The sequence below is a fragment of the Citrus clementina genome, unplaced genomic scaffold (genome assembly GCF_000493195.1).
Source record: "Citrus clementina cultivar Clemenules unplaced genomic scaffold, Citrus_clementina_v1.0 scaffold_3, whole genome shotgun sequence".
NCBI lineage: Eukaryota > Viridiplantae > Streptophyta > Magnoliopsida > Sapindales > Rutaceae > Citrus > Citrus x clementina.
The window spans coordinates 43,892,683-43,905,157 of record NW_006262339.1 but is presented as its reverse complement, the minus strand read 5'-3'; the positions used below and the strand labels follow the sequence as shown (position 1 = coordinate 43,905,157).

At 30.4% G+C, this 12,475-nt stretch overlaps 2 protein-coding genes across 4 annotated transcripts; one reads left to right on the top strand and one right to left on the bottom strand.

The window, feature by feature from the left end:
• The first annotated feature begins 2,853 nt into the window (after positions 1–2,853).
• LOC18049370 (V-type proton ATPase subunit F) lies at positions 2,854–4,536 on the top strand. Of its 3 annotated transcripts, none has more exons than XM_024188863.1 (5): positions 2,854–2,976; positions 3,053–3,132; positions 3,522–3,603; positions 3,906–3,988; positions 4,219–4,536. In XM_024188863.1, exons 2-5 carry the CDS (start codon positions 3,070–3,072, stop codon positions 4,381–4,383), a joined length of 393 nt encoding a protein of 130 aa, XP_024044631.1. In that variant the 5' UTR covers positions 2,854–2,976; positions 3,053–3,069; the 3' UTR covers positions 4,384–4,536. The 3 variants fall into 3 exon arrangements, with proteins under 3 accessions (XP_024044631.1, XP_006443928.1, XP_006443929.1); XM_006443865.2 differs by having other exon boundaries at positions 2,855–2,950; XM_006443866.2 differs by having other exon boundaries at positions 2,856–2,968.
• A 2,150-nt stretch (positions 4,537–6,686) lies between these two features.
• Positions 6,687–12,151, bottom strand: LOC18046349 (tryptophan synthase alpha chain). Its single transcript, XM_006443864.2, has 9 exons — positions 11,882–12,151; positions 10,495–10,641; positions 10,355–10,420; positions 9,663–9,771; positions 8,734–8,810; positions 7,988–8,065; positions 7,766–7,843; positions 7,267–7,326; positions 6,687–7,172 (listed from the first exon to the last, which is right to left on the bottom strand). Exons 1-9 carry the CDS (start codon positions 12,065–12,067, stop codon positions 7,038–7,040), a joined length of 936 nt encoding a protein of 311 aa, XP_006443927.1. The 5' UTR covers positions 12,068–12,151; the 3' UTR covers positions 6,687–7,037.
• Positions 12,152–12,475: the final 324 nt, after the last annotated feature.

The following is a 12,475-nucleotide window of genomic DNA, read 5'->3' as shown; positions in this document are numbered from 1 at the left end:
TTTTTAAAATCTGATTTTAAGAATAAATTTTATACTTCAAATAATTTCATATATATCCTCATATATAATTATATATTATAAATACCTAAAATTATCCTCACTAATAAGGAAATAAAATCATTAATTTTAAAGAGTCTATTATTGTTACTAATTATATTGAGATAACAAAATAAAAAATAAAATTAAAAATTAAAAATATTTATTTTAGTTATCAATTATTATATATTTTATTCAACCTTAGTTTATAAATAAATTTTATTCAACATTATGTCCAATTCGATCATTTATATTCTTACATTATTTTAAAAGTAAGATTTACCAAATACATATGATTACTTTTAAAACTCATAGTATGTTTAAAAATAAATTTTACCAAATGTTTAGTTGATTTTCTTTGCAACTGATTAAATATACATTACAACTAATAATAATTATTTTAAAAGTTACACCATTACCAAATTAGCCCTTAAGTAGGAGTAGGTTTTAAGTTAAGGACTATTTTTTTTAATTTAATGGCTTAATTGACTTAATTTTAATCAATTAAGTCATTACGTCTATTTTAATTGACTTAATTTTTAATCACTTAAGTCATTACGTCGATTTTTCTTTTTCAGTTAAATGAGAGTTTTCAATCATCAAGTCATTAAGTTTTTAGCTTTTTACTTAGGTAGCATTCTCTCTCTCTCTCTCTCTTTTTTTTTTTTTTAACTAAACATGTCTTAATTTTTCTGAAGTTTGAATGTATCTGAATGTGGATATTTGAATGACATGTTTGCTTTTATTTTTTTAATATTTAAATATAAGTGGTGTCTTATTTGTTCTTATAAATAAAAAAATCTTAAATATCGTTATTTGACAATTATGTCATTATAAATAAAAAAAGGATTAGATTTTATAGTTGGGGAAAATATATTTTATGAAGATATTTTTATAATAAAATATTTATTTCTCATTCAGACCTTTTCTCATTCAAATAAAAGTCACAAAAGTTTACTTTTGCATTCAAATGTAAATGTCTGAAATCATAAAAAAGTTACAAAAAACAAACAAGTAAATTATTTAAAAGATAAAAAATTATTAAAATTTCAAACTTTAGACGTTAAACAAACAACCCTTAATCTAAAATGTGAATGACATCATTAAAAGATATTCTCCAAAAATATATATCTATTTAATTAATTTTCATCCTTAACTACATAAAATTTACTAAATTACATTATTACCATCCCTATAACTTGTGATAATATAATGATAGACTATTAATATTTTTATTTTTTATTTTCTTCAAATTAGTAATATTTACATTTATAATTTTTTATGATTTTTTCATATAAAAACATCATAGATCATAATACAATTGATTAACATATACTAGTTCATAATATTAAAGAGTTGTATTTAATTGGACATTATTTATGTTATGATAATATTAATATATTGTCTTATTTATATTCTTTGAGATGTTTATTATTTATTTAACATATAAGTTGTAAGGACAAAAATGTAAAAATTCTAGTTTTCAAATTTTTTAAATTAAAAAAATAACTTAATAGTTATTTTTAGTGATTTAGATAAAAAAAAAAAAGTCATTCAGATTTAAATATTCAGTTCTATCAAGAATTTAAAATAATTCAGATTTATATAATAGAAAGTCCTTATAAACCCCATATTGTAATTTATTGAAACCGTAAAAAGAATTAACTATGTAAGCAACAATGTATTAATATGGCACAAGATTTTTATTATTGCAATAGATATCAAACTTTATGTCACAATCGGATCATTGTCATGGAACATGTCACCGTGTTTTCCTCGGAAATGTGGCCTAAGGCAGTGACAGAATGACGCGTTGATTAGGTGGTGAGACTAATAAAATAAAAATTAACTCAATTGGTAAATATTATTAAAAAATATAATAAAAAAGTATTTAAGTTTGTATCTTTAATTATATGTGTCATTTATAAATTATATGATAAATTTATAACTGGTAAAATTATTATTATGTCACATCCGTAAAGATATAATTTGATATTCAAATATTGAAATCCCTACTAACATTATTAAAAAAATTATTTTGTGGAAATTATAATATTACCATGAACGCAAATTGAATAGATTTATCAAAATTATGTTTCACTTATTTGAAAGGCATCAAAAACAAGTTTTCTCGTTTTTTTTTTCTTATTATTACTCTTATCGGTTGCCACATGATCATCCAAAACAATCTTATATAAATATATCTTTTTTTCTAACATCAGCATAAATATATATTGAAGATGAACCCCATGAAATATATAAAAAAAAAGGAAAAAATCGATATCTGTACTACATTGTTCACATTACACATGATATTCTTCTCAATTTAAATCATTATGAATATATTATGATACTGGTTTTTCTCTCTTCCCAATAAATCCTGAGTAAATAATTCAAGATTTGTTATTAATAAATAAAAAAATAAAAGAAATTAAATTTTATCCATACACTACCGCTAAAATACATATGACAAAATTTTTTTAAAAATTCAGCAGTGATCGAATTAGGAGATGATCCTATTCCGTCCGAAACTCCACTGTATTAAGACTAACTTTTGATAAGATTTAATAATTCAAAATTAAAATCTTCATTCATAATGCATACCGAGTAACCGGAGCACAGAAAGATTCAAAACAAAATCGAATTAGTAGTAAATAATTCTTGTAATTCTATTATATTTTTCCTCTTCTATGAACGAAACAGCATCAGTGCAGAGCTCTCACCTGGCTGGCACCTGGCAAGTAATTAGAAACAGTAACGGAAGCAAGTGAAAACGGCGCGTTTTGAAGGTAGCCGGGATTAAGAGATAATGCTTCTCCAAGGTTCTAGTCATAAATAAATAATAATATCTTATATCCAAAAACCAAAAGAACCAAAGCTGTGCGAGGAGTTGAGCTCGAACAAAAGACGCAAGGTGCTGTATTCGTAGCTGGTAAAAAGGTTTTGTCGTGTGTATTTTGTGCATATTATGAAAGTATTATTCATGAATTTGGTGGCTTATGTTCATATTTTGCAGAATTTAATTTATGCAGCATGGCTAATAGACCTCAAATACGTACCGCTGCCTCGGCGCTCATCGCTATGATCGCAGATGAGGTACAGCTTATCAGCTGAATTGGATTGATATGAATGGAATAATCTTGAGTGGTTAAATGTTTTGTACCAATCTTTTTTTACTTGTTTGTGAGGTATCATATATAATTAATTATTCCTTCTAGTTTCTTTGCACAAGTTGATTGTACCTGCAATTTTTTTTCTCCTGTAAATTTTAAATAATAGCACCAATGAATTTATATTAACATAGTTGTTGCGCAAGCCAGTATGCTTCGAGTGTTTCAAGGACCATGCAACAGCCATACATGTTTGATCATCTCCTGATGCAAGTCCACTGTTGGGTTGTTGTCAAAATTTAAGATTTGATATTGAAAAAATGGGCGTCGCTACTTGCCTGAAGCATGTCTAATGTGTTATATTTTTTTTTATAGGACACTGTAGTTGGATTTTTGCTTGCTGGAGTTGGGAATGTTGACTTGCGGAGGAAGACAAATTACCTTATTGTGGACTCAAGTATGCTTCTAAACTTATTACCTTTATTGCTTTGAAAAGCATCGTATGTTTTCATGCACTGTTTGTATCAAACAATCATTATTTACCTTAACTTTATGTTGTGCTCAAGTAAAAGGTTTGCGATGAATGTTTGTTTATTTTTGCCATTTAAATTTTTGAGATTTTGTTGCGCAAAAAGCTCTTAGATTTTGTTTACATGCATATCTTATGGCATTTTATATTTATGCTGACTCTGTGAGTGGAGTTCATTTATATTGCAATCAGTGTGTTGATTATAAAAAGCTTTTGCTAATCCCTTTCAGAAACAACTATAAAGCAAATTGAAGATGCATTTAAAGAGTTCACATCCAGGGAGGATATCGCAATAGTTCTAATTAGCCAATATGTAAGTTGTCCCACTTATATCAGGTAGTGCATTTCATAATTTATCAAGTTGAAATTTGTTCACCGAGATGTTTGATTTACTTATGCCAAAAGATAATCTGTATATTCTATCCTTAAGTTTAATTTTTTTTGTGGCGAGAACGAGAATGATGTCAGAATGAAATGAGCTTCTAATTTCCTATGAGATCTCTAGTTTGGTATGCAGTATTAAACTAAGTCCTTGATGTTCAGGTTGCAAACAGGATAAGGTTTTTGGTTGATAGCCATAACAAGCCGATCCCTGCAATTTTGGAGATACCTTCCAAGGATCATCCGTATGATCCTGCACAAGATTCAGTTCTTTCACGAGTGAAGAACCTCGTCTCTGTAGAATCTGTGGCATCTGACAGGCGCTGAGCTTAGATATACAGTGGTGTCTCTGTTTAATCTCCTTTCCCTCGACTGCATATTTATATAGTTACATATATGATTCTTCCTATATTTGTACTTGGGTAATTTTTCTACCAACTATTCATGAACTCTGGTGAAGAAATAGTAGTTTGGATACAAGTTGTGTTTTATATGTATGTATTTGTGTGCATAATACACGGTGGCTTTGGACTGAAATCATTTGGTGAGAAAAAAAAAACCATTTGCTAGCATAGAGTTAGAATCAGCAGTGTTTTTATTTTATTTTTTTAATTCGAAGCGCAGAATAAGCAACATTCGCAGTTCAATCCTGCATCTATTAATAAGGTGTTTGCCCGATGATTTGGTATGATTACCAGAAGTTGTTTTTGCCCTGTATTTATATGCTCGATCATTGAAGAGTGACGCCGATCCTCTGCAACATATCTTCATAAACTAATGAATAGAGATGGAAAGCCACTCCGATTAATTAAACACTGAATTCCGGGGCACGATTTTATATTCATCTCCAGCTCGTTGCACGGTGATAACGTATGTTGTTGTATATCACAAGAGCTGCAAAGAGTAGTGAGGGTGGGAGTAAAAGTTGAATGGTGTAATCTATGTGATGAAATAATGAAAGTTATGTGATACCGAATCTTTTAGTTGGGGATTGTAGCTGGATTGCGGTGTGATCTCCGAGTTAGCAACATTCTTCTAGGAAGAAGCCATCTCTTAATTGCTTGATAGACATTAATTGAAATTTTATTGCCTGGCGGAAAGATTTCCTAGCCGCTTATGGTGGCTAAGAATCCTGACCAATATCGAGAAATGCTGTAGGTGAAGAAATCAAGCGCATTTTTTAATGAGCTAGAAATGCAGTTTTTCATTTATTTCGCTATTTATTTCCCAAAAGGATTTTTTTTTTCCTTTTCATTTCGCACCCAAAAACTATCCCACTTGATTGATAAATATACTTTTTAATAATAATTTTCAGAAGAATAGGTTACATGATTTCATTTTCTCTTAAATCTAGAGTATTCTTGAAGAATTTCATATACAACTAATGTGAAATAAAGTTTGTGGATTGCAAGTCTACAATATTATAGGATAATGACATATTTATAATTTTAACAACAATAACAATTATGATTATTATTCTACATAACTGATAAAATACAAACAATCTCTCACTTTTATTAGAATCATTTGAATTTCAATTTTATAGTTGTTGCATCGTTTGTCAAGCAAGAAAAGAACCGTCATCTCATTGGAACATTTCTAAATCCAATGAAATGTCTTTTATGATAAAAACATAAGTGACAAGTCATCTAATGTACGCACCGGCACATACAAGTTATGCATGTCAGTCATGTGAATGATGAGGATAACACGTCTTCTCCTTATTCCTCTTGCGTATGACATGTCATTTTATTTACAAAACGATAAACAATTGATCATTTAGTACTTGTGTGCCAATTAAAAAAGTAAACACACCAATAAAAATACAACTTATTTCAATTCTAATTCCTACAACTAATGTAATGATACATTTATCAATTGGTAATCAAAATAATTTAGAATCGGAATGAACTAGAATCGAAATGGGTTGGAATCAAAATGAGTAATGATAATCAGAATAAATTGTTTATTTTAGATATAGGAATTCAAATCAGAGTGAGCTGCATTGTCATTTATGTGTTCTCTTTGTCTTGTAATCGGAATGGATTGTTTTAAATTACTAAAATGAACTTAGTTGATTATTGTTATTGTTTATTATACTAATTGTGTTATTATTATTATTATCCAAAAGAATTATTGTTAATAATAATAAACAAAAACATAACAATAGCAATCACAATCACAATCACAATAAGAATAACAATAACAATCGAAATACTAATAATAAAAATAGTATTTTTAATAATAATAATAATATTATTATTATTGTTGCTGCTAAAAATATTATTATTTGTAACAATAATTGCAAGAATAAGAACAATAACAATAATAATATTTTAATAGAAGACACTTCGAATGATGAAATTTGAGACAAAATAAAAATTTAAAGAATCGGAACTTGATCCTCAATCTTCACGTGGGTGTCAAATTCTCATTTCTTAATTAAAAATATATAAACATCACGAATTTATTCTCATTTTCACTTTTAATTTAATAAGTAAACGTCATCATCATTTTTATTCCGAACTCCGATTTTTCAATTCCATAACTAAACACACCGCTAACATTAGCACAAAAAAAAGGACAAAATAGATAAATAACACAAATCGAGGGCCATGTGAATCCTCAAATATAAATACGGTCCCAAGGGTGATTTCCACTAAACACACCGTAAAATACAATCGAATCCCAAGGGTGATTTCCACCCAAAAAAGTACGATCTTGCCAGGCCGATTACAAGAGTACACGTATACCAAGTTTTGCCATTATTTGAATATAGAATCCATCTTGCAAGGACTTGCAGAGTAAGCATTACACAATCTCCAAATCAGGATTTGGAGAATAGATTCTCTAATTTTATACTACATATTCAACTTTAGCATCAGGAAATACAGTTCTTTTTAAAATTTGATTCTCTAAATAGAAAATTGTTTTTAGAAGTACACTTGATCAAACATTATTGCTGATCTACATTACTGTTCTCACGGGAGAGCAGATTTTAACGATTTTGCGAATTTTTCTAGCTCCTTCAGTCCCTCCTCAGGAGATTGTGCTTCACCCAATAGCTTCACCATAGCACTCCCAACAATCACACCATCAGCTCCCCATCCTGCTACCTGCGGCAATGTTTTGAATTGAATAATAATTACACCTATGGGGAGCGTAAGAACGGCAACAGAAAGGGATTCAGGTTAAGTCTAAAAGTCTTACTTGTTGCACATGCTCAGGTTTTGATATGCCAAAGCCAACTGCAACGGGCTTAGTTGTTGACTGTCACACATTACATATAAAAGCATGAGTTATACGTGATATATCCTATTTGCTTCATCAATGAGAAACTTTTGGTTTAATGGATGTACAATGTACTGTTGCTGCCCTTATTAGAGCAGTAGAGATATTAAAATCATACATTTGTAATGCATTTTTATACACACTTAACAATAATAGATGGTAGGAAAATTGTTTTGATCATGAAGTATACAGCTGATTAAAATGAATATAATGTTAATAATGTCTTTGCACACCATAAAATCAAAGTGCCCAATTTTTAGTTCTTTTGACAGAAAATAGTTTCTCACGAGAATTTAGTTTATGCTGAAGGGATTTGTCAAAACAATTTTCATATATACGCCATCAGGACTAGTTGGTGTCCTTTAAACAAATGGTTGTCTGAGCCAGAAAATAGAAAAATCCAATTGCAAAGACAAACCTCTTTAATTTCCCTTAAAAGAGTTTGAACATGGCCACTAATAGAAGCGCGAGCTCCAGTAACTCCAATTGAGCTTACCTATAGTTCCAGCATGTATTAAAAAGGATGTCAAAATCTTGCCACAGCCTTATGTTCAATGGAAAGAGAATCCAACATTAAGCCATGTGAACTTTAAAAGAAGAAAATGGTAAAGAATTTAACGATGCAGAATAGGGATCTTACAAGATAGACAAATCCCTCTGATGCTTCAACAATGGCTTTCATTCGATCTGTTGGAGTGGTGGGAGTTGTAAAAAGTACCTAAATAACATAATCAGAGTAAAAACATAGGATTCACTATAAACTTTTAAGGAAGAGAGAAGCCAATTGACAAAACGATGACAAAATTTTTCAAAAATTCACAATGACACAATTTTGAGGATTTTTAGAAAATCATTAAAGAAAATTTCAAAAATTCACAAAAAGGAAAAATTATTTTGTTTTATCCCTTTCCCTTATGGAAAAGAGGCGGGGGGAGGGGAGAGGAGGGGAGGGAGGGATTGAATATTCCTTTTATAAAAAATGAATATTATGGGTCACAAATCTAATGATCTAATGTCACTTATGTCACAATTCCTTTTACTTCACACTTGACGGCAATTGGACTTCAATTCCATCATTAAAGTGGGTGGTCAAACCAGTGAGAATTTATTGAGAATGATGACCCATGCCCTAATGCAAGAAACCAAAGCTCTCAGATAATCCATCAACACATATGCTTCATGGACCAATGCAAACCACTGAAATAAGTTATAGTATTTCTAACAACCAGTAATCTGCAACCATCTTAACCTGAAGCATCATCCTCTCTCCTGCTAGAAAATCACCTCAATACTTGATACTATTAACTACTAAGGAAATATCATGCTGGGAATGCTTTCTTAAGAGCTCAAACCAAGAAGAGAAATATTTCTGGAAAAGAGACATACCAGCTCAATCTTATTTTTCATGGCTTCCTTCTGTAAAGATTCAGTCTCCTCCAGAGGGACATCTGGAACCACAAGCCCTGTAAACAAGAATGGACACAACACCATTAAACAAATAGAAAAACAAGAGAGGAAAACCAGTCATTAGAAATATAAAAAGAGGTGCATTTCACCTATAAGCATAGCCTGCAAAGTGCGAATAACATCATTGTTTCTCATAAAAGCTGTTACTTTAGTAACACAAACATGATTATTTTCCAATTGCCTTTTCTATAAAATAAGAAATAAAATTCAAGAACTAGCATATTTCAGAGGAGTCCACTGCCTCTCTAAAGAAAAAACCTATTTGCAGTATACTAAACTTGTTCAACAAACTAATCACTGCCGAAGATATTGTCCTGCCGTTATTTTGTAATTGTTACTTATCTAAGAACACTAACTCTTCACCATCTCTTTAAATAGCCCAAATAAAGAACTAGCATATTTCGGGAGAGCAAGTACTCCACATTATATCTAGCATTAACATTTTAAAATAATTAAGCTTCCTTATTCATGTATGGACACGGCAAGAGAAATTATAACAAATATTATTGACAACTAATCCAAAACCCTTTTTATTAGAAGTCCCAGTCATACAATATGTCACAAAGACTGGAACAAACAGCATCATTCTGTTTCTTCAAAACCTTTTTGATGGCCTTCACATCGGCAAAATTTTCTACCGAGCAAGAAAGGATTTTGACCCCATTGAGTTGTGGTAGCTATCACGTTTACAAGAATTATAAGATTGAGCTCAAACCTAAATATCTGGTTGGTTAAACCTCTTGCAGCACTTCATCATTCTAAAATTTTTTTTCAACACAAGGAGTATGAGACTGTAAACATCACAACTGAAAACTAAAAACTAATGAAAAACATAACATATAAATTACCACGTATGCCAATGTCTCTTACTGTGGACATGAAATTATCAACTCCTCGCTTCAGAATTGGGTTGTAATATGTAAATAAAGCAATTGGACAAGATATTTGAGGAACCACCTGTCCAGCAAACGCATAGTGAGAACATTTGGACGCACAAAATGAGAAGTAAATGCACAATGCATTAGCTGATAGAAACAGCATCGTTCAAGGAATCAATTGTAACCGCACACATGCATAAATCTGTAGTTCCCAATTTCATTTGAGGGGAGAAAAAAAAAAGTAATTCAACAAACTTCTTGGTGAAGCATGTACTTTTGCTCTTAAAATAGTTAGAAAAACAGTTAAGATGAATAAAGTGCCAAATCAGCTCAATTGGAGGGGAAAAAAAAAAGGTTTCTTAAGAGAAAAGGTAGATCAAAAGGGAACAGAAAAAGATAAAATAAAGTATCGATTTACAAGTGCATCAACGTATAACGCTAGCATAGGGGCGCACATTATCCAAAGCCCATCATCAAGATAATAAGTTTACCATGCTAGCAGCGATGGAACGTTAGTTAAAATAGAAGCTTTGTCACCATATAAAGCTCTCTCATTAAGACAATAAAGAGGAAAATGTGAATTAAGAAAAAAAAAATTGCTACTACCATAAATGCCTTCCATTTGGTAATAGAAGGAAACATAGCATCATATAACCTCCTACCTCCTTCAACATAGAAAGAATTGCATTGAAGTTGGTTCCTCTTGCTAAAGATCGTGTAGCCGCAGCCTAAAAAGAAACACTTGTTAACAACAGAATTCAGAACACAGACTTAAAAACAAACAACGATACTATTACCAAACCTGGATGACTGGACCATCTGCTAAAGGATCAGAATATGGAACACCCAGTTCAATTATGTCTGATCCACAAGAGTCAAGCAACTTCAACGCTTCTGCGGTGGTTGAAAGGTCAGGATCACCAGCAGTGATGTATGGAATAAGGGCCACCTACACACGGAGTCATGATAATCGATGCGATGTTATAAGGTCACTGAAAACGTTGGAAAAACCACATTAACCCAAATCAATTTACAGACCATAAAAATGGGCCATCACTAATGAATTCAGGAAAAAAACTATTTTCGGGAATCCATCAGATTAGATGCCTCTGTTCACCAGCAAAAATAATTAATGAGTATCATTAAAAGAGATGAGCAGTCAAATGAAGTGTAAAACATTTAAAAGAAAAACAGTATTCGAGTTTCCAAAGTCCTTTTAAAAGCATAGTAGTTAAGTTTCTAAAATCGAGACAAATCTATACTTAAGTGACATAGCATTTCAAGAAAGACAAATCATATATAACAGATTAACTTTTGATTCCATCATCATCAGTGTTTTTTTTTTTTTTTTCAATTCACATCAATACCTAAATTGATCCATTATTTGAAACAGTAATTTGTTTCTGAATACGACATTACCCATCCAAAATGTTAGGATATCCTACAAAAATCCCATAAAAAAGATCAAGCATAATGCTTAAAAATATTAGCTATCAATAACAAATAACCAAGGTTTGCTTGTAAAGCTTCAAAGATATTTATTTATACTAACTACGGCTTATCCTAGACTACTCTTAATACGACTAGAAAATCTATTTTAATAGGACTTATGCCTAAATTAGGAATACACTCAAATATACAACGCTTGAAAGTAGGCAACCAAATTAAACTGGAATAAAAATTAATTAAAATATTTCTAAATATTATAAATTTCAATGATTTCTTCAATTTCTTGCCCAGCATCACTCAGGGTGGGGAAAATTTGAATTTTGCTTGTTGTAGTCTCCAATAACATCTTCCTGTGCATAAGGATTAATTTTCAAAATAAAGCTTCGATCTAGACAATGAATTTTGAATTTCCAACTTTTGTAGGGATGTCCATAACCTTGGGGTTCTATGTTTGAGTGGAGAAAGAAAGAAGCAATGCTAACCGACAACATGTAACACAACTTGCATCCATTTGTCAGCTTAATTCATTTTTGTTTTTCCTTGATGTCATTATTTTAACATACGAAATGCATCATCAACAATAATAATCAACAAGCCTGTTAAATCCTCAACAATAATTCAAGCAAACTCTATGAAGTCAGCGTGCCCCAAATAACATCCACACAACACCATAAAACCAAAATCGATTCTTTTAAAAAAAGAAAAGAAAAAAACATTAAAAACGAGATAAAAGAGCTTACTTTGCCTTGCTTCTTCAATCGGGTGAATGTTTCAGCGAGACCAACAGTGGGAGATGCAGTGAGAGCAGCCATGGGAGTGAATCTTTTTAGTGAAAGAGTAGATTTGTGACAGGGGAGCCGAGGGAGATAATGAGCATGTGGGTTCTTGAGATGGACGAAGTTAGTTGTTGCTTGCAGCGCAGCCATTTCAGACAGTGTTTGGCAAAGAAAAAGAGGCGGCTGTAAGTGATTGTTTGATATGGCTGATCGGTGATTGTTTGATATGGCTGATCGATAATTATAAGGGTAAAAGATTATTTAGTTCCTTAATTTTAAGATTAATATCTATTTAGTTTATGTATTTTTTAAAATATTTTAAAATATTTTTGTTGTTAAAATATTAATATTTATATTGTTATTTTTTATTTTCTTTGGTTTATTTTTATAATATTATCTTTTTATAATAATTTTTTTATACATTAATAAAAAGAAAATAATTAAATTTTAATTTAATCTTAAAAAATTATATTAATTTTTTGTAAGTATTATTTGTACACTTGGTAGTTTGCATATAATTTTTGACAATTAAAATTAATATAATTTTTTTTATTTTTT

Excerpts from the sequence above, each read along its gene's own strand:
- LOC18049370 (XM_024188863.1), top strand. The coding sequence starts at position 3,070 with ATGGCTAATAGACCTCAAATACGTACCGCTGCCTCGGCGCTCATCGCT. Across the intron at positions 3,133-3,521 it reads TCGCTATGATCGCAGATGAG|GACACTGTAGTTGGATTTTT; the intron begins GTACAGCTTATC and ends TTTTTTTTATAG. Across the intron at positions 3,604-3,905 it reads TTACCTTATTGTGGACTCAA|AAACAACTATAAAGCAAATT; the intron begins GTATGCTTCTAA and ends AATCCCTTTCAG.
- LOC18046349 (XM_006443864.2), bottom strand. The coding sequence starts at position 12,067 with ATGGCTGCGCTGCAAGCAACAACTAACTTCGTCCATCTCAAGAACCCA. Across the intron at positions 8,811-9,662 it reads AAGAGACATTGGCATACGTG|GGCTTGTGGTTCCAGATGTC; the intron begins GTAATTTATATG and ends TCTTGTTTACAG. Across the intron at positions 8,066-8,733 it reads TGAAAAATAAGATTGAGCTG|GTACTTTTTACAACTCCCAC; the intron begins GTATGTCTCTTT and ends TATGTTATTTAG.